General features: G+C 38.8%; 1 protein-coding gene across 1 annotated transcript in view; it reads right to left on the bottom strand.

The window, feature by feature from the left end:
- cacna1db (calcium channel, voltage-dependent, L type, alpha 1D subunit, b) overlaps positions 1-22855 on the bottom strand; it is a 114889-nt gene that overhangs the window by 48207 nt on the left and 43827 nt on the right. Inside the window, exons 8-15 of the mRNA XM_055223145.1 lie at positions 20211-20314; positions 18897-19066; positions 7421-7495; positions 4264-4348; positions 3225-3251; positions 2072-2232; positions 1077-1302; positions 36-243 (exon numbers count right to left, since the gene is read on the bottom strand). Coding sequence (XP_055079120.1) covers positions 36-243; positions 1077-1302; positions 2072-2232; positions 3225-3251; positions 4264-4348; positions 7421-7495; positions 18897-19066; positions 20211-20314 — 1056 coding nt within the window. The remainder of the gene's footprint in view (positions 1-35; positions 244-1076; positions 1303-2071; positions 2233-3224; positions 3252-4263; positions 4349-7420; positions 7496-18896; positions 19067-20210; positions 20315-22855) is intronic.

Below are 22855 nucleotides of genomic sequence, written 5' to 3'. Positions count from 1 at the left end.
AGTGATATGTGGCCTTATGTCTTGATGCCTCTGACCTGGAAGACGGTGAGCAGGGCCTGGGGGAAGTTGTCGAATGTGCTCCTCTTTGTGACAGTCTCGTCGAAGTTGAACTTCCCTCCGAACAGCTGCATGCCCAGGAGTGAGAAGATGATGATGAAGAGGAAGAGCAGCAGCAGGAGAGACGCAATGGACTTCATGGAGTTGAGCAGAGAAGCAACCAGGTTACTCAGGGACGCCCAGTGTCTGAGGGACCACAACAAGTACAGAGTAGTATAAAGGCCAAATTCAGAATATTGAACCATATTCTATTATGTGAGGTATTTTCAAGACTTTAAATGTGGTATATCGGAGAAACCAAGCAATAATAATAATAATAATGTTGCATTACACTTGTAATGTGCTTTTCAGGCTTGTCAAAGCCTCTCAAGATTCTACACTATAGTTATTATTAATTCACTTCCACACTTGGTGATACTATTGTAGCCACAGCTGCCCTGGGGCAGAGGCCAATCACGCCCAATTTGGGCAAGCAGTCCGCTGTCCACCTCAACCTTAAAACCACAAATCACTCATTTGAAGACACTGAAGTGCAGATTTAATCTACCATCCAATTAAATGTCTCATCTTCAGTACTTCAGTAACAACACTGTAGGTGACAGTCAATACACAATAGGTCATAACGATCCTTAGTGATGTTAGCTAGTAAGCAAGGGCAGGGCAGTTCATGCTGAAACTCCTCCCTTTGGGGCTGGACTTAGTTACAGTGTCTCAATCCAGTACCATCAAATTGAAAATGGCTTCTGGATGGTAAAAACAGTGTCCAGGTCACCACCATTGAACCCTTCTCTACATCATTAAGGGTCGTTATGGCTCTATTATGATTTGCCTGACTTCACCTGAGGTGTGCCCGGGAATGCAGCCAGTGCTTTATTAAGTAATAATATTGTAATATTTTTAAATTGTGTACATGAATTGTAATAAAGTTTAAATGGTTTTGACTATTGTAATAAATCAGTGCAAGTGGTTGACATTTTGTAGAACCTGAAACGACCTCTCAAACCCATGCTCCTCCTCACCGAGTAACCTTAAAGATCCGGAGAAGGCGCACGCAGCGGAAGACAGAGATGCCCAGAGGAGACATGATGGTCATCTCCACCAGAATGGTCTCCACGATGCCCCCGCACACCACAAAGCAGTCAAAACGGTTAAACAGAGACACCAGGTACGCCTGCAGACCCAGACTGTACATCTTCACCAACATCTCCAGAGTGAACATGGCCAGCAGTACTTTGTTTGCCACATCTGAAGGGAAATCAGAAATGTAAAGCAGAATAAAATCTTTTAAAAGTAAAAATATATACGTAAAAATATACAAATCCGAAAGGTGACCATGTTATAATCATGTATGGTGATAATATGCTGAACTAAACTGGGACTATTATGAACCAGGACTAAACTAGGATAAAACAGGACAAAACTAGTGCTAAGTCAGGGCTAAACAGGGGCTAAACCAGAGTCAGCCTTGGCTAAATTAGGGCTAAGACAGGACTAAACCAAGGGCTTGATTTTTATGACTCTAAGATCCAACTAACTGTTTTAAATTACTGGTGGATTAAACCAGAGCTAAACTCTGGAGTAGACCAGGACTAAATCGGGACAAAATCTGGGACTAAACCCAAACCCAAGACCCAAACCTGAGCTAAATCAGAACTACACCAAGACTAGACCAGACCTAAACTAGGACTAAACAGAGGCCTAAATCAAGACTAAATCAGGAAGACAACAGAACCAAGTCTGAGCTAAATCAGAACTAAACCAGGACAAACTGAGGACAACGCAACCAAAACAGAAAAAATAACAAGGAAGAAGAAAAAATAAATCAAGATAATGGAAAAATGGAAAGACTGAACTAAACAAGGGTTTACCTGGACTAAACCAAGACTAAACCAGAACTAAACCAGAACTAAACCAGCATTAAACAAGGACTAAATGAGGCCTAAACCAGGACTAAACCAGGACTAAACCAGGACTAAACCAGGATCTGTGTGTAATTCTACTGGAGGGGTCAGACCTTGGACCTGTGTGAGCCAGTGGGGCTGGTCGTAGTGCTCGGAGGCAATGGTCAGTGTGTTGAGGAAGACCAGGATGATGACTAGCCAGTAGAAGAGCACCGACTTGACCGCAGCGCGGCACTTCCTGCGGCAGAAGCGGTTCCAGCGCCTCCACTGGCGACTGAGGGGAAAGCAGGCAGATGTGAGACAAATAAATAAAAACATGCTTAATATTAAGTACATTTTTGAAAGAAAGGTTGTGATTGTGCTACTATATTATTATACGCAGTAGAGGTGGTTAATAGAGAATACAAAGTATACTGTTGAATAAAAAAAGGCGACATTAGTTACCACAACGCTGCCTCTCTTAATATTTGAATTTTTTCCAAAGTCTATGGAAAATGTATATGAAATTTACTTCTTGAACCAGAGCAGGTTTTGTAGTGGGTGGGACTGTTGAGCTCCATTGAGAGCAAAGATAATGTTCTTTACTTACCTGTGCCTGATTTTTACTGTTTTACAAAACATATAAACCAGAACTGAATGAATGTTTATTTTGGTTACATAAAAAATAAATACATACATGATATGCATAAACACAACTAGAACTAGTTCTTTTTAAATGGTCTGCAGTGGTCCAAAGTTATCCCTCACTTACTTTATGCACTCTGAACATCCTAATTATTCACCACTATGAGTTTATAAGCACTTTTCACAACTTTCACAGACCAGAGTGGAGTTTATTTTGACAGCAAAGTTAGCAAGATTTAGCATGCTAACATGCACTTCCTGATTATCAAACAATTATATTTAGATACATGTAGTACACAATGGACTTATTTTGACCTCAAGAGCTGATGCCATAATGTATCTCTACTGGAACAGGACAGATCTTGCTTAAACGCTTGAAAAAATGGGTATAGTCTCTTCTATTAATTAATTTAAAGTATCTAAATCTTTAAGTAGAAAAGGACAAAAGAACATTGATTTGAATGGAGACATGGTTGATTTGAAAGGTGAATAATGACAACAGAATGCAAAACAAGGGATTTATGTGACAGTGATGACATCATGCAGGTGAGCAGAGCACGTGATCATGTGATCATGTGATCATGTGACCAGACACGAGGAAGAGGAGCACACGTGTGGCACATGCTACATCCACATACTAACCTGAACTTGGACTTAGTGATTTTTTGACTGACATCATAAGAGATGAGAGAGCACGTTTAAAACACACAGAGACACATGCAGATATAAACATTTAAACCTTTGAACACAGATGTACAATAAAAACACATATTAGATTTTTACTATACAAACATTTTGACCATATATCATTTTAGGAAGTAAACTACTATTGCCAGTGAATTCAGCAACTAAAACTTTAAACATGCATATAATAAAGAGATAGCACTGGTACACCAATATTTGTTAATTGTGATTGTGATTTTTAAATGTTTACATAGCTATAACTCACTATAACTTCAAAATTGTAAAATCATTTTCAGTGTCTGCTTTGAACACATTAGCATTAAAGTGCATCTGACAGGTTTTCATGGTTTTCTGATTATGATTGTTTTGGTGGGATAATATCTGTGGTATTTACAATAGTTTTACATCAGTTAAGTGGCAGTTTGTGGGAAAAATGTGAGAAGTGTAAAAATACAGAAAGAGCAGAGAGTTCTAAAGCAGAACCCCTTGACCTGTGTCATTAACATGGTCAAATCTATCCAAAATGTAGACAAATTAGGTCAGTTTCTGTCAGTTTCTGTCAGTTTAAACCTTAAACAGTGAAGTAAAGGTGTTGACTTGATTTTTTATTAGTTTTTTTTTTTTTTATTAATCAGGCAAATTACACAAGTTTTGGCCCTGGTTTACATTATGGTTGCTAGGTAACAGCATTTACCTCTACATATGTCACATTTGCTACCTATGTCCAATCAGGAAGTCAAATTATTAACTTATTAAGATTATTAGTAAAATATAATCATGTTAACTGTGTTTTAGCAAAATCAGTAGTCTAACTTGTCATATGCAATTTAAATAAGGTAACTGTATAGAAGTTTGTATGAGTAATATGTCAGCAAGGGGGCGCTAGAACTGCTATTACTGGCACACTGAGAATTGAAAGAGTTTTAATCAGGCTAAAAATAGTATTTGAATAATTCTCTGTTCTTTGTCAAATGCATGTATGGAGATATGTCCTCACCAGAGCGGTCCACAGCAGGGAGACTTGTCCTCTTCTCCAGGGACATTGTCCGTGTTCACTGACTCTGTTTCACTAGGCATGCTCGCTGAGGACACACACACAATCATTAGTCAGAATCTGTACACAATGACGCTGGCTAGTTCTGCTCAATAACTCAATGTGTGTGTGTCAGTTTTATAACTAATAATACATAAATCAATTATTTTGATTGATTATTTGAATAATATTGTGGTGGCAGAGGATTACTCTGGGTCACTAACAACATGTTAAAAACATTATGTAGGATATTAATCCTTCACTGAGGTACTTGTGTGGTCATAAACATGTTTTGGTCTTAAAGCTCATACTAACATTACTTGAAAGTTACTCACAGCTTTAAGACAATTGTTTTTTCAAGTAGAATAGTTTGTGGTACAGTAGAGCTCCTGTAGTTGTCCCAGCATGCTCCTCCAAAACCCACACTGGGAGTGGTAGCAGTGGAGAGTTCTCATAAAAACTGACAGTGTAGGCAGTAATTAACAAACTTTATTGGAGTTTTAGAGATTGTGGGTTATTGCTGCTCACCATAATGAACACATTATCAAGGGTAGAAGAAACCCTAAACCACTGACTCCTAATGATTCAAAAACTGTAATTTTAAGTATTATTGATTAGCATTATAGTCTATTAATTAGGTAGAGGGAAAGTAGTTTGAAGAGATGCTTTTTGCTAAACATCATTAATTTGCTTAATGTTAATTGACTGCTTAAACATGTTGATTGTAGAAAATAAAATCACAAACTAAAGTTAAATCAACACTTTTTGTGCGCTGATGACATTGACATGAGTGATAACCTGCTATGTTGGCTAACATCTGCATAACAGTCAGAACACCTTGTGTTTTCTGCATATTACAACAACATCTATTTGATCTATACTTTTTTAAATCACACCCATGCCAGGTAATCTGACTAGTTTTAAGATAAATCACTGTCTATGGTTTCATTTATGTTAGTGAGACTCCCATAGGCTTTCCCATAAGAATATAAAAGGATTGCAGCATCATCATGAACATAGTTTAGTGACCAGGCAATTGCCTGTATAAAGAGCAGAGCTAACCAGCACTGTAGTGACTAAACACAAAATACAACACAACACAAAATCAATATGGTCTAGGAGCGAATGAATGAGTGATGAGGGTTCATTTAATGAAAGAATATTGTCAATATGAACCTTATTGCAATGTTATCATGCACATGAGCAATGTCAAAGGAGTTAAACCAGGTCTATGTGAGCCCGGACTAAACCAGGACTAAACCAGGACTAAACCAGGACTAAATCTGGATTAAACCAGGACTAAACCAGGTCCATCTGAGCCTGAATTAAACCAAGTGTAACTCAGCCCAGACTAAACCAGGTTTAGATGAGCCTGGACTAAACTAGGACTAAACAAGGTCTATCTGAGCCTGGATTAAACCAGGTTTATCACAGCCAGGACTAAAGCAAGTTTATCTGAGCCAGGACTAGACCAGGTCTATCTGATTAAACCAAGATTAGGAATAAATCGCCCTTACATACCACATATTTCAGGTAATTGTATCCATTGTATCCATTGTAACATTACTTCTGACCAGTTAATTTTGTTTTTTATTTGATGAAAAAATCACAGGGTGAGTTTTGGAATTACTCTCGCCTCATGACTAAAAGGACCTGTGCTCAGTCCCCAAACTGTGGGGTCTGGGGGTGTTACTCTGGCTGTCCCCAACAGACATCTGTCTAAGGTGTTCAGGCCTAGCTAATAGAGCTGCACAATATATCACAAATATATGACAACAGTGCAGAGTTTTCCATTTTACAGAAGTGAACTGTTTATAGAAAGTAATATACACAAAAAGGGTTTCATTTTTATCCAGTTTGACTAGCAAATGAAGGCATGTGCATTTTTGGTTTTAAATGAACTGAACTTATTGTGCCAAAAAGTATACAAAAATATGACAATAATATACAGTTATCAAATAACATCTTTTATCATGCAGCCCTACTAGCTAAAGAACTAAAATTGGATCTCTGGTACTGCTCACCCACTGACAGGTTGCCCTAGGAGTATTGGACAAAAGGCCAAATATAAATGTATAAATATGTATATAAATGTACACTAGCAGTCAAACGTTTGGACACATTCATTCATTTATGTTTCTTCATTTTCATGACTTTGTACATTGTCTACATTGTAGATTCTCACTGAAGTGAACTGGTTTGAACTAGGACTGCACCAGAACTGAACCAGGACTAAACAAGGACTAAATATGAGGACTATTCTATTCTATTAGGCTCATAGTGAGTGGAAAGAAGCAGCAGACCACACAGGACAACCACAGAAAAAAATAGTTTCAGATTCAAAAGGTTAAATAACTTCACTCCTCTATTTGAATGTAGACATTAGAAAAATAACAAAATAGCCTAATACTGAGCTTTTTATATTATTTTGACTTTTATTTGGACATTTTGAAATGACAAATAAAAATCATATCCAAGTCAAACCAGCACAACACTGGGTGAATACAAAGGTATATTTAAGCCTAAAAGGTCAAATAAACAGCTATTTAGGGAATCTTTTTTATACTGTTTTCTGACTTTGGCACAACATGCGGTAAATGTTTGTATTGTGATTAAACGTTTCAATCGCTGCCCAGCTCTAGTTATTTAACATTTTTTGACGTAATTCCATACATCTTGGATCATATGTTTGATGTCGTCCATATGTATAAAATGTAGAAAGTAGTAAAAATAAAACAGTGAGTGAGGTGTGTCCAAACTTTAGACCGGTTGTGTGAGTCTGTAACATTTCTTCTTTAAATGATTTACTAAGTGCAATATTCTACATTAAAAGTCGTTAGAAACTCGTTTAAACAAATCTAGGCAAATGTATCACTGAAAAGATAAATCTTCTGAAAACAAATTATACATAGTATTTCTACCCTTATCTGTTTTACAATATCTGTGGCTTGACAGAGCCAAATGAAGACACAGCTGTGACAAACAAGATGGACTGATGACAAAAGGTGAAAATGGAATGAAAAAAGACAAAGAGCAACATGCAAAGCAGAGCATACACAAAAGAGAAAGAGAGAGAAAGAGAGAGAGAGAAGAGTGGAGCGATGGGCGTCTGAAGCTTTACCCTGTGTTTCTGTGGACTGAGAGAACCAGCCAAACCTCCCTCGCTTCTTCTGGGTGAGCTGAGCAAAAGTCAGCCCTGCACGGGTCAAATGCAGCAGCAGCAGAGGACAGGGAGAGAGAGGGAGGAGACGGTGTGTGTAGAGACAAAAATAAAGCGGAAGGAATAGAGGAGGGAGAGGGGGAGAAAGAAGTAGAGAGAGAGAGAAATAAAAAGGAATGAGAGAGAGGGCAGAGGGACAGAGGAGAGGGGGGAAAGGAAGAGAGAGAGGGCAGAGGGACAGAGGAGAGGGGGGAAAGGAAGAGAGAGAGGGCAGAGGGACAGAGGCAGGGAGAGAGAAATAAGGAGAGGATGGAGAGAGGGAGAGATAAAGAAAAAGGAAGAAAAAAGGTAGAAGACAGAAGAGAGAGAGAGAAAGAAAGCAGGGCAACAGAGGGATGGAGAGGGAGAGTAGGATAGAAGGAGGAAGAGAAAGAGAGAGAGGGGGAACCAGGAGACAGAAAGGCGAGGGGTGAGAGATAGAAGAGAATGGAGGGAAAGAGAGGAGGAAGAGTGAGAAAAGAGGGAGAAATGGAGGCAAAGGAGGAAAGAGGAGGAATGCGAGAGAAAGAGGGAGAGAAGGGGAGAGGACAGAGAGAAAGCAGGAGGAGACAGCCCAACAGTTAAAGTTGCATACAGACTGGAGCTGGCCACATTAAAGCACTGCATTTCACAGAGATAAGACGACAGACACTTTTACTTGGACTCAAATTACTACATTACTCCCGGGCGTTGTTGTCTTTTCCAGTTCGTATTATAGATCCATGGAGACTCCCTGTTTTTTAAAGGTCATATATTAGACAAAATTGTTGTTACCTCACCAAAACATGCTGGGTTCTGTTTTGTTTCATTCACACATAATTGAATAACCCTTTATTATTAGTCTGTCTACTTCTCCAAAGCTCAAAATGTCTGTGTAATCCCTCAGTCGCCCAGGTCTCATCCATAATAAAAGCCAAAGTTAAATCCGTCAACAGGACAAAACCTTGTAGGAGTGAAGACGTTTGGCTGCTCATCCAAGCCGCTTCTTCAGTTCTGGTCAGGACTGCTGGACACTGCCTTAGATCCGTCTGAAGGAAGGAGCTAACTACACTGAAACTGGAAACAGCTATTGTTTACAGTTTCAGCCTTAACCGGCTACATTCAACCTTTAATGGCCCTATTGGAGTGGTTAGTGTCTTTGAGATGCAGATGTACAGCAGACTGGGGTCCAGAGGAGCTCTCTCGACAGCGTTGGTACCTTCTCTTATGAGTGACTGTTTAGTTTCTCCAGTGTAACGCTCACTGGACTCTTCACTACACTGATTGGAGTAGACCACATTACTTTGTTTATGGCTCGGGGTTTTGTCCTTAGGGTGAACCAGTTTCTGTCTTAAAGTGTTTGTAGGGTTGAAGTAGACTGTCTGAAAATTCTCTGAAGTTACAAAATAAATTTCTCTGAAGTTTTTCAGACACACTCACTGTGTAAGGAATGGCTACGCCTTTCCTTCTACGTTCAGATTCCCTGTGGTCCTGTTTTTTTTAGCTCTTTGAGAGGGGAGTTAAAGAACCTATTTTTGTTTAGAAAGACAATCTTTCCATGAACAGGAATGGGGGCCTGAGACATCAGTCCCCAATTTATAACCCCATCCTCAGAACCAAAGCAAACAAAGGGAACAAGGAGAACAATAGAGTTGGCCATTAAAGGCCCCTGGCATATGCCAGCTTTTACCTGCAAATGACCAGAAAAGTAACGACAGTCGGACACGATGACCAGCAGAAAATGTTGGTAAAAATAGGCCTATATATTTTGTGAATGACAAAAACAGCACAATGATTGGTATATTAATTTGATAAATTATATAAAACAATGATTTATAATTTAATGATTGCTTTTGTCTAAATAGGACATAATAATAAAAGTTTTGTTTAAAAGAAATCCTTTATTTTACAGAGCACCTGGCTTGAACGCATCACGCAGCTAATCCATGGGCGTCTCTCAATTCTCTGCTCCACTGGTCCAAATTTGACCGAAACCGTGAGCCGCAGGTGCATTTACCTTTTATATGAAGGTGTTAAGAGTGGTGTTAAGGTAATTGTTAAACCGAGAGCCAAAGCTGGGCTCCAAGGTGAAACAATCTGGTTTTGTTTATTTCTTTTTAGTGACATTCTGCTTATGGTCTGCAGCCTTTACAGGATGTTTATGTTGTTGGAAAATAAATGTATCTTTCACACACGGAGCACTTTAGAGACAGCAGGAAGATTAATCAAATCAATCACAGCACATCACAGTTTATCTGGTACGATATGAAAAGATAGCGAGGCGGGTTGTGCCTTTAGCTGTCTACTCTATATGTTATTATGCTAAGATAACTGAAGGAAGCATGTGGCAACTGGACATTATTAAGGGTGAATTATAGAAGTAATAAAAACTTGTCTGAAAAATCTATCTCTCATTACTCAAATAACTTTGGTAATCCTAACTGACCTAAAACTGGAAAAGTTTAGTCTAATTTCGTGTCAGACAGCAAGAAAAAAAAAGTTTGTTTGTATGTAATCTATGTAAATATCTTGTTTCAACTGTATGTAATCTGTATTGTGTGATATGGGACCTATAAATATGCTTCATTTGCACTATATTATATAACTAATTTGAATAAAGTCAAAAGAGTCAGGTGTTGTAAAGAATAAGCTTGTGTATCATTCAGTATGTTATCTGTGGTAAGAGAGAGCAGGGATAAAATACCATAATACAGGATTCATACATGGAGCCTGTATTTCTGATCTTAGTGACATCTTTTGGTAAGTACTAGTATTTCTATTTTCAACACATCTATTAGAATGCAACGCTCTTAACTATAATGAGCACAAGGTGTGGAATTGTCTTGAAAACACAATTGTGTTTAAATGTGATTATTAATATGTCTTAAGTCCACCTTTTTATTTATCACTGTCTAATGACATCACACAGCGTTCTATATCCCTGAAGAGTTTAATAAAATAAATGTGCCATTTATAGTCAGCAGGCAGCTACGAGTTTGGCAAAACTACAGAATAAGTAAAGAGGCAACGTTTTATTTATTAATTTGCAATATAGTGTAATCTCATTGGTACTCTGTACATTAGCAAGTGAAAAGGGAAGTGCCACTATGTATTATAACACAAATATAACTAGCAGCATGTCACAACTGTTAAGTTTACTTTGAGTTTACTTGCCATGTAAATTTGATATCCATCAAGAAGAGCAGTTTCTTTGCTCAGGCCTTTGAAAACATTTGATTCATTTAACCACATAGTTTCTGGCAATACAGATGTTTTTTTTGAAATATTTCATCCAATAATTTCCTACATATAAAGTCCACCTTTACCTACTTTAAATTGTTTTCATGCCAGAGCCAAGGCTTTTCCATTAATAAATGAATAGTTATGTCGTGAACATGTTGTCTGGTGCATGAAGCGTCAAAGGCACAACAGCACAGCAGAGCACTGCTGAGAGTCACGCCACAACTAAACCTCTGGACAGGGTGCAGCCTGATCTCAAAGGCCAGAACTGAACATGTTTAAACATTTTTTTAATATTTTTGAATTTTATAGTAGCTCTACCCTCCTAACAGAGCACTTTGTCTCCATTGATAACTCCAGCCTGACAGTGGTCCCTGCTCCTCTTTCAGCCCTGGCTCCAGTCTCCTCTCGACAGTTTCACTTTGTCTATGAGCGGAAGACCCAGGAGGAGGCGCGGAACTATTGCAGACAGCACTACGCCGACCTGGCCACTGTGGAGAGCATGGAGGATGCACTCATCCTAAACAAGATGGCCAACCAGAGGAGACTCCAGTTGCCAGATGAGAGTCCAGATGATGTCCAGCGTGCCTGGATCGGGCTGTATGATGACATCAACACTTGGGGCTGGTCTCTGTCAGACCAGGCCTACTACAGCAAGGGCCAAGAGAACTACAGGAACTGGTATTCTGGGGAGCCAGGGAACCAGGGCGCAAACCAGTTCTGTGTCTGCATGTATTCAGACGGACTCTGGAGAGATGAACGCTGTACAAACCGATTTACGGCCATCTGTGTGGATCTGACAGGTGAGGCTATGGGCTGAATCCACATCATGCAACTCCACTTCAGTACTGACACACCCATTGTACTGAGTGAGAGCCATTCCACATTCCACATCAATCTTAATTTCATTTCATTTGTCAATTTAGACAAATCACATACTGTAAAATAATGAATAACAGTCGAAAACGGAAGTTTACATACACTATATAAAAAGACACACACTTTTCCTGTTAAGGTCAATAAGGACGGCCAAAATTATTTCTATTTGCTAAATGCCAGAATAATGAGAGAAGGATTTTTTAGACAATTTTTCATGATTTTCCTCAAAGTCAGGAGTTTACATACAGTAAGATTACTATGACTTTAAACAATCTGGGAAAACCCAGATGATGATGATGTCATGTCTTTAGAAGCTTCTGATTGGTTTATTGACAACATTCGAGTTAATTAGAGACTCACCTGTGGATGTATTTGAAGACACACCTGAAACACACTGCTTCTTTGTGTAACATCATGGGAAAGTCAAAAGAAATCAGCCAAGATATCAGGAAGAGAACTGTGGACTTGTACATGTCTGGTTCATCCTTGGTGCAATTTCCAGATGCCTGAAAATGCCACGTTCATCTGTTAAAAGTATACACAAGTATAAAGAGCATGGGAGTGTCCAGCCATTGCTCAGGAAGGAGACGGGCTCTGTGTCCCAGAGATGAACGTGCTTTGGTCTGAAATGTGAATATCAACCCAAGAACAAAAGCCAAAGACCTTGTGAAGACGCTGCTAAGAGTGTGTCATTATCCACAGTGAAACGAGGACTGTACCAACATGGACTGAAAGGACACTCTGCAGGAAGAAGACATTACTCCAAAAGAAACACGCAAAGTCAAATTACAGTTTGCAAATGCACACGGGGACAAACACCTTCATTTTTGGAGACATGTCCTTTGGTCTGATGAAACTAAAATTGAATTGTTTGGCCAAAATGAGCATTTTTACGTTTGGAGAAAAAAGGGGGAAGTCTGCAAACCTGAGAACACCATCCCAACTGTGAAATACAGGGGTGGGCATCATGTTGTGGGTTGTTTTGCTGTAGAAGGGACTGGTGAACTTCACAAAACAGATGACATCATGAGGAAAGAACATTATGTGGAAATACTGAAGCAACATCTCAAGACATCAGCCAGGAAGTTAAAGCTTAGGCGCAAATGGGTCTTCCAAATGGACAGTGACCTGAAGCATACTGCTTGTGGAAAGATATTCAAAACATTTGACCCAAGTCCTATAGTTTAAAGGTAATGGTACTAAATACCACATTCTCTCATTATTCTGTTGTATGTATAATTTTAGTAATTTTAATTGACCTAAAACAGGAACAGTTTACTCTGATTTCATGTCAGAGTGAGAAAAAAAGTACGTCTTTTTATATAGTGTTGGTAACTTCTGATTTCAACTGTAGGCCTTTCATACCATACCACTTGATTAACAAAAAGTTTGACTAGGCCTGCATATATGGTATTAAACTGTCATCTATTTATCTGTTCCTTGTGTTCAAATTATCAGAGGCCCGTCTAACCTCACAGTAGAGTCCTGCCTTTCTTTATTATTTTCTGTATTTTACAAATGCTGCATCTCAAACCAAACTCAAACAAGCCATGACAGAGAGAGTGGAAACCAGACTGATATCCCTCAGTATAAAATCTACAGATATCATTCTGAACTTGACAGGCAAGCAATCTCACAATTGAACAGCAAATTCTACCATAGCATTCTGACCTGTCTGCCAGCTCAGTGTTAAACTATGGAGACTCTAGGATGTTGTGATGTTGCAGATACAGTGCTGGGAAAAAGTATTTATCCCTTCCTGATTTCCTACTTTTTTGCATGTGTGTCACACTTAACTGTTTCAGGTCATCAAACAAATTTAAATATTTAACAAAAATAACCCAATTAAACATAAAATGCAGTTTTTCTGTGATGATTAAGAGAAAAAGTAATGGGAACAAGTAATTACTCCCCCTTGTTAAATAATGAGGTAACTGTGGTTAATCATATTATTGTGGAAAGCTGAGTTCAGTTTCATACCTAATATCAACCTGTCTGACAAAGTGAAGTGGGCCTTATTGAACCCAAGACATCATGCCGCGATCCAAAGAAATTCAGAAGCAGATAAGAAGAAAAGTAATTGACATGTCTCAGTCTGGAAAAGGTTACAAAGCCATTTCTAAATCTGTGGCCATCAGTTCGTGACTTCAAGCTGAAGAGCACTTGGGTTCTGCAGCAGGACAATGACCCAAAGCTCAGCAGCACATCCACTTCTGAATGGCTTAAAAAAAAAATAAAAAAAATAAAAAAATGAGGGTTTTGGAGTGGCCTAGTCAAAGTCCAGACCTGAACCCAATAGAGATGCTGCGGCATGACCTTAAAAAGGCGGTTCATGCTTGGAAACCCTCCAATGTGGCTGATTTAAAACAATTCTGCAAAGAAGAGTGGGCCAAAATTCCTCCACAGCGATGTGGAAGGCTCATTGCCAGTTATCACAAACTCTTGACCGCAGTTGTTGCTGCTAAGGGTGGTTCAACCAGTTATTAGGTTTAGGGGGCAATTACTTTTTCACATGGGTCATGTAGATTCAGATGGCTTTTTTTTCCTTAATCAGGCCTTAAAACTGCAATTTGTGTTTACTTGCAAGTTATCTTTGTCTAGTATTTAAGTTTGCTCAATCTGAAATGGCTAAAAGTGCAGAAAAAGTAAGAAATTGGTAAGGGGAAAATACTTTTTTTTACAGTAATGTACGTCACAGAGTAAATGTATACAGGTGTTATCTTATTCATTTGTTTCAAACTCTGACAGCTTATGTGTTACATCCCAGGACCCTCAGAGACCTTGGTACGCACTAATGCCACCTTCACCTGGGAGGAGGCTCAGCAGTACTGTAGGCTGCATCACACAGACCTGGCCAGTGTAAGAGATGCAGCCCAGAACACTCAGATCCAGGTTCTGATCTTCTCCGGCCAAGCCTGGATCGGCCTCTGGAGGCAGCAGTGGAGATGGCTGGACGGAAATAACTCTACCTTCTTCTACTGGAAGTCCTTGGAGCCCAACAACATTAACCACGAGCAGTGTGTATCTGCAGACTTTGAGAATGCAGGAAGATGGGAGGACTGGAACTGCAACAGGATGAGGGCTTTCATCTGTTACAGCAGGGCTGGTGTGTATTCTTTTGTTCTGCAAAGTCCAATACTTTTCCATTTGACCAAACTTGACGTAAGTTTTGCAAATACAAATACAATGCATAATATAGCTATATATATAACCTATGTTATTTGTTCTTTTTTGTTTCAGTAAAGAAATACAAGATAAAACTACAGCTGAAAACAACAAATCCAAATGATCCTGTGGTGACTGAACAAATGCTTCAACAAGTGAGTCATATTGTCGGCTTGTAAAAGGCAAGGCAAAGCAGGTTTATTTGTAAACCAGGACTACACAAGAACTGAAAGGCAGGCATCTTTATTAAAGGGGACATAATGTCATAGCCTTGCTTGCCTAGTGTGATGTGCAGCTATCCACAGAAGGGGTCAACAGCATGCAGCATTTTGTTGAGGGTAGGACTGTCAAAAGTATTGAAAGATATGAATCGATACTAAAGTCAGTCATAGTGAGGATGTCCAGTGCCTCAGGATTCTCTGGTGTTACTTTGAGCGGTCACTCTCAATAACATCAAGCCATCGGGTGCAGGCCTTGTGGTCGAGGACCTGGTTTCAAACAAAAGGATGGCTTTGTCAAGTGGTATGGAGGGAGTCGGAGCGAGTACATTGCTGTGCTACGAGGAAGGAGGCATGTTTACAGGAGTGAGCTCTTAGTTCTTTGTTGGACACATGTTGGGGCCACCTGATGTTCTCAATAGTACTGTGGGCCCTACTGTCAAATGCATCAATTGTCACTGCTAGGGTCTTTAGTGGCCATGTCTGTAACCTGTAGAGCAGCATGGAGAGGACTGACTTATTGTAGATGCAGAGCTTCCTCTTGTATGAGATTGTTAAATGCCTCCAGAGTGGTTTCTGTGGTTTTCCCTGACTGCAGAACTAATAATAATAATAATAATGCCTTACACTTGTAATGCGCTTTACAGGCTTGTCAAAGCCTCTCAAAGCGCTACACTATAGTCATTATTCATTCATTTCCACACTTGGTGATGGTAAGCTACTATTGTAGCCACAGCTGCCCTGGGGCAGACTGACGGAAGCGAGGCAGCCAATCTGCACCATCGGCCCCTCCGACCACCACCTATCATTCACGCACACACCACTTTCATACTAGGCAATGTGGGTGAAGTGTCTTGCCTAAGGACACAACGACAGAACTTGGTCCTTGGGACTCGATCCTCCGACCTTCAGGTTGGGGGACCAACACTCAACCACTGAGCCACTGTCGCCCCGAACTGATGCAGCCAGGGCTCTTCTGAGGTTAATCTCTGGTTTTAGATCACCATTATTTGTCACTATGGAGCCCAGATACACAAAGCTGTTTATAGGCTCAACACCATCACCGCCAAGCTGGTCAAACGCCAACATACATACATTTTGTCTTTGACCAGCTCACAAGCTTCTTTGCCTCTTGCCAGAACATCCCTCAGCTGACTGTTACAGGATGGTGTCCTCAGCACAGTCCAGGTCAGTCAGCTGGTACACCACTGCAGATGGTGAGCTAGTCAGAGTCTGTACCATTAACATGGACACAGCTCTCTGCATTGCAGTAGAGCTGCTTAAACAGGGCAGCAATCTCGGGTGGAGCTCCAAGGGTCAGCAGTATACAAAGGTAACGATGGCTGACGGTATCAAAAATACTGATATTGTGATTTAAAAAGTGCAAATTCTAACAAAATGATCCAAGGGTGTTATAGATTATAACTATATAGCAGACACAAGCACAATATGTCTTCTTTGGTATATAACAATGAATTTGAAAGTACTAAATCATGTTTGAATACTTTTTTTTTTTTTTAGATCAAACAACACATGAGGAGAGCCAACGCCACTGGACTGCTCAACCTCAGCTGGGTTAAAGATGCCAATGGAAAAGTATTTAACAAAATAACCACTCCGCAAAATTGTACTATGAACTAGACCAGTAATGCCATATATAGGGCTGGGTACCGTTTGATTTTTTTAGATACCAGTACTCTAACCATACCTGCTTTTCAATACTGGTTCCTGCACAATTCTCTTTTCTGTGCCTGTATTTTTGTAAGTGTAAATTAATGGCCAATATTATTACAAAAATGTGTCATAATCCTTGAATTACATTGATTATATACATTCATATTTTAAAACTGAACTAGGCTATAAGGCGTTCAATTATAACTCAAAACAAATGTGCATGCAAATGAACCTGAGCTGGACTTGCACTCATGCTGCGTCAGGTAGGCTCCATGAAGGGCAGGCTGCATTAGTCCCAAACTCCTGAAAGCTTCTGCACTGTTTCCTGTGAATGCGTTTGCCATTGCAAATGAGTTCAAAAACTGTGAACCGAGGTCTTATGGTGCGGAACAAGCACAGAGCAGGAGAGAAGGTGGCAACAACACTTTCTTAAACTGAATGTGCCCAGTCCTTACCAGCATACAACGAGAAATCAAAAGCTCTGGGAAAAGTGTAGAACCACGCATATGTTCTACAAAGTCCAAACATTTAGTGACTTTTTATTTTTTGAAAATCCAGCATGTTCGCATAGTTAGATGCATAAATGATTATGATAGAATAGCCACATAGATATTGATAAGGATATTGATATGCACATTTCAAACCAAAGCATGTTCATCTCTGAGACACAAAACCCGTCTCAGACTTGTGCCAGTCCACATTTCTCTTCCTGATTTCTTGGCTGATTTCTTTTGACTTTCCCATGATGTTACACAAAGAAGCAGTGTGTTTCAGGTGTGTCTTCAAATACATCCACCGGTGTGTCTCTAATGAACTCAGATGTTGTCAATAAACTAATCAGAAGCTTCCAAAGACATGACGTTATCATCTGAGTTTTCCCAAACTGTTTAAATGCATTGTAATCTTACTGTATGAAAGTCATGAAAAATTGTCTAAAAATAATTCTCTCATTATTCTGGCATTTAGCAAATAGAAATCATTTTGTAGTTTGTATGTTTCTTTTTTATATAGTGTTTATAAACTTGTGTACCATATATTCACTGTTCCTCCTCTGTATCATATATGCTTAATACTTGTCCTTGTCGTGAACTAAGAATGCCACGAATAAATACACAATATTATCCACCCAAAAGGGATCAGAATATAAATATATAAAAACTTCAAAATGTCCTCTTCTAAATCACAATAAACACTACAGCTAATTCAAGCTAATACAATAGCGCCACCTAAAGGTTTTAAGAAGTAATGCAGGTTTCTTATCGTATCACAAAATTACTTTATTTATTAGTTCAGTTACTCCATCTTCTGCTAAAGTGTGTTAGGTTGTGTCAAATGCCATATTTAAAGAAAATAATTTAAAAGCACAGACAGCATATGCCCAAACCTGGACTGCTATAGAATTAATGGAGAATTGTGTGGGTTTCAGGTGGGCAGTCCATCACCTGAAGATGTAATTTCTTTACTTGTCTTTTTCCACAGTATGGTATTAAACTTATCTAACATGCATTTATACAGTTACAGATGTTTATATTGCTCCATAATACCTTGCTCAGTAAAAACATTTTCACAGTGTGTTCCCCTCTCCACAGATCTTCCCCCATCTACCCAAAACATGCACCTTAGGTAAAATCTTCCAGCTAAGGCAGTTCACACCAAACCTAGATAAAAATCATGGATATGGGTCCTACTCCTCCTGACAGGTTGCTCCAGTGGCACTGACATATGGGTCAAATGCAGAGGACAAACTTTACTACGGTGACACTAGAGTGTACCTTAACAGTTGTGTTTGTAGTACCTTTTCTAAAACAGTAAGAGTGCAGGCTACATACAGTTAATTTAAATTATTTTACTCAAGTAGAAATACAGGATAGCTGTTCCAAGAAACTACTCAAGTGAGAGTAAAAAGGTATTTGGTACTATGTAAGTAAGATCAACTGCAAGAGTAGCTGTCTGGACGTAACATCTGATTTATAAGTTGATGGAACCAGAAGTGAGAAAAAGTAAATTATATCTGATATAATAATACATAAAGCTCTCGTCACTTGTAGATTTACTCACAATAGGAAAAGGAACCAAAAGTAAAAGTATTGTTATGCTGTCAAATTAGGGCGACCAGATGTCTTTGTTTGGGATGGCACAGCATTTTCAAGTCAAGTCCTACATCCTGCGAATTGTGACTCGCATTTGTCTATGTTACTTGAGTAAACTCAAGCCTACTTGAAGAATAGAAAAAGAGTGCTCACTGTTGCGCTTGCCTGGGTCCTCCGCCTCCTCCTCGTTCTCCGGGTCGATGTCTTCGGCCTGGGTGATCCAGTCCAGGTAGCCCTTCAGGTCCTCCTCCAGCTGCTGCTTCTCCCTAAGTTTCTGAAAGTCCCCACGCGCTTTGGCCTTCTCACGCTCTTTGGAGAACTCCCTGGTGGACAACAAGAGCAGACCAAAGGTTTGTGGAGTTACGACCAGTGGTGGAAAGAGTAATGAAAATTTTTACTCAGGTAAAAGTATAGTCTTATGGTTAATAATGTACTCAAGTACAAGTAGGTCTACTTCTGCCAAAATTGTACTAGAGTAAAAGTTAAAGGGCCTACATTATGCTATTTTATTCACATGTTTAACGCACACCTTCAGTAGAATCATTTGGATAATTTCAGCCCCAGAATTGCACATTTCTTCTGAACAAAAGGTAAAAGGTATTTGTCAACTTGAAAACTACCACTGCATGATATCACAAGATGGAACTGAGCATTTTGAGCTTGACAGAAGAAGACGTGTGAGTAAAACACTCAACTCAATTACAAGTACAAGCACAGGTTTAAGTCCACAGAAGATGCACTGTTTTGAAGAAATAGCCAAACTTAAAATCCATAAGTGGATGTTATTATTTGTGAAGGATGGGGTCCACAAATGTACCTGCATGGAGATGTTATTGGTTTGTCAGCAATATTCCACATTAAAGCATATCAATCTCCATGGAGGCGAGTCAGATCTGTGGAGACACAACTCTGCACGAATTCTTGTTTTTTGATGTACTTTTGAGAAATAAAAACACCAGTAGGCTATTCCAATAAATGGCAGATAGAAAAACACAATGCCATACTGGAACATTTCAGCCAAAAAATAACATCTCAATGAAGACAAAGAGGAAGCAGACCCTCTACCAGAAAAGTTACATATTGCCCCTTTAATTTTTTTTTTTTCTCTGACGACAATTTTGCTTTTGGGCTGACAGTGGCTTAGTGGGTAGAACGCTCAATTCCTGTTCCTACTGCACTGTCATTGTGTCCCTGGGACACTTCACACATCCTGCCTATGGGATGAAGGGGGATTGTGTGTGTGTTGTGTGTGTGTGTGTTGTGTGTGTGTGTTGGTGGTGACTTCTGACTTTTGACTTTTAGAAGTTAAGACTATAAAAATGATTTAACTTTAGTTCATTTGTGCTGACTGAAAACATGTTGTGTTTTGGATAGGTGCAATAAATGCAAAGATATTAACCATAAACTAGGTCAACAAATCTGCAATCTGAGACTTAGATAGTTAACAAAAAAGATGGTATAACGTACCCACTCAACACTCCGAGAACCAGGTTGAGGACAAAGAAGGATCCAAAGATGACCAGGCTGACGAAGTAGACCCATGGCAGCTCGAAGCCCATCGCATCGTTCATCTGAGAGAGACATGTTTGCAAGAGACGTCACCACTAGACCTTTATTAAAGGTTCTATAATACGCAAATTGACTCCTGTGAACTTTTAGCTATGTTGGAATGTTGTTACCTCATCAAAAACATACCCAGAGTTGTGTTTTGTTTCACTTACACCTGTTTGAGCATTCCTGGATTGGAGGGAGGGAGGGAGAGAGGGAGAGAGGGAGAGGGAGAGAGAGAGAGAGAGAGAGAGAGAGAGAGAGAGAGAGAGAGAGAGAGCTCCAGGTATGTTTTTGATAAGAATGCAGGCCAACAGATTGACAATTCATTTATAGTTTGGTTTCATTAAAGTACAAATTAGATTAAAATATAGTTAACTCCATTGTTATTACTAATATTATTATTATTATTATGTAATTCCATAACTGTTATCTAGCAACCATACTATAAACAAGGGAGAAAACCTACAATAGTTATGATTAGGCAAATAAAAGTAAAAGACAACACCTTTATTCTGTTAAATCAATGTTACAGAAAAATGTCTTCCTTAGACAATCCTGTTTTAGAATTCACTGCTACTTCTTGTATTTTTGTTCATTTTTTCTAAACTTTTTTCTCTAATGTGTCATTTAACTAATGTAAAACTAAATTAAAACAAAACTATTTACACAGGTACTATCCAACCAAACCAAGTTAGAAAAAATATGAAAACCTACCATAAGCAGTTTAAACACTGATTCTACATACATTGGTAAACTCTAGCAATTGGAAGTTAATAAGTTTACTTATTTTTAAAGAAGTCAAAAGTACAGCCTCTTTAAAGTTGGCAGCTATTGTTTGCGGCCTAATTTAAACTGTCAATGCAAGAAAAGGTAGTTCAAAACACCTGAATATGCAAAATATTAATTAGTATATCCTCATCATTATAATTTTAACGACAACAACAGCATCGGGACACCTTTGTACTGGAGAGCTGTCACCATGGCAACACATACACAACACATGGCCAAGGAGGAAAGGAGCATTCAGCGTGAAAGATGAGGGTCAGGGTCACTTAAAGGGGCGTGGGCGGACTCTGGTACTTCACTGTGAGTGCGCTGTGGTCTGTAGGGACAAATGATGAAACACTGTGGCTGATTGTGATAATGAGATGAGGTGGTTTAGGAGAGAACTGCTGTAAGTGGAACAGTGTTTGGAGAATTTGGTGAAAAGATTGGTAAGAACTGTAATTTAAGACAATTTACTGGAAAAAATAAGTGATTTACTGAATTGATGTCCAAGAAATATATTCAAATATTTTTTTCTACTATAACATGTAGTATCTCAAAGTAGCTTAGCAGTTTTGTTCACACATTTAAAGGCACAGTATGCAACTTTCTGAAGGTGGTGCGTCACCACCATGATTCCATGGAAATAAAAAATTAAAACCATACTTCGGAACATTCACCATGGAGACAGATACATTATATGCCATACAGTGGAAGATTAAGGCTAAACATTTACATGGAAACAAGAAGCCCTCCTCCAGACAAAGTAAAGAGTCAGGTTTGTGGAGACGCAAGCCCACTCAGAGTAAGGATGCAAGTTTTTCAGTGTAATAAACATAACAAAAAACAGTGTATTTAAGTGTAATTTTTTGCTAAAAATATACATGCTGTGGCTTTAAATGACAAAATGAATTAAAATCAGGTACAGACCCATATATGTTATATTGTGCATTCTTTTAGATGTTCCAAACTACTTTTGAACATATTAGAATTCTTTTATGTAAAATAATTTAACAAGCTATGAGTATGAAAAGCTAAACTAATCTGAACTAACTAAAAAAGAACATTGTCTTGTTTTTTGTGTAAAATAAAATACCAGGACACAAGGACAACCCCTTCTGGTGCATTGGGGAGGAAATCTATTTTAATTAAGCTGAAAACAAGGGCTGCAAGAATGGAAGTTAGTTTGCCGAGAAGGACAAACTGTCCTTAAAATTGTCTGTAAAAATGGCTACACATGCTGCTAAATCCTACATGAGTGCAGAGCAGTGGGCGTGTATGGGAAAACTGGGATATTTTTGGGCCAGTGACGTCTTGAAAACAGAAGAATAAACATTACTCAAACATGCATAAATCTGACTTTGAGTGGGTAAATCAGAAGGAAAAAAAATTATAACATAGTTAAAATCACTAAACTAATCACTAAAATTTCTGCACAATAGGGCTCATTCAAAATTAAATTAGGTCTGTTTTTTCTGTATATCCAGTAAATATCATCTATTCTCTTCTATTCAATCTGATGAAGTTATAGATCCTGTGTTTGATTTGTATAAATGAAAAACAAAAAATGGTACTTAAACTAAAGAATATTACACATTCTTGTGGCTTTAATTCCCTCTTTAAATATCCTTTTGGTCACCTTGGGATAAGTATTTCACATTTTCTAACTGAAAATATTGTCTAGATTTGGGAAATGTAATTTACACCTCCGCTTCCAGTGAAGCATTTAGGCTCTGTAGCGTCCTCTGCTGTCAGCAATGGGAATGAACATTTAGAAAGTAAACAAGTCCTTATCC

The sequence above is a fragment of the Periophthalmus magnuspinnatus genome, chromosome 7, assembly GCF_009829125.3.
Source record: "Periophthalmus magnuspinnatus isolate fPerMag1 chromosome 7, fPerMag1.2.pri, whole genome shotgun sequence".
NCBI classification, from domain to species: Eukaryota; Metazoa; Chordata; class Actinopteri; order Gobiiformes; family Gobiidae; genus Periophthalmus; species Periophthalmus magnuspinnatus.
This window is presented reverse-complemented; position numbering and strand designations above follow the sequence as displayed.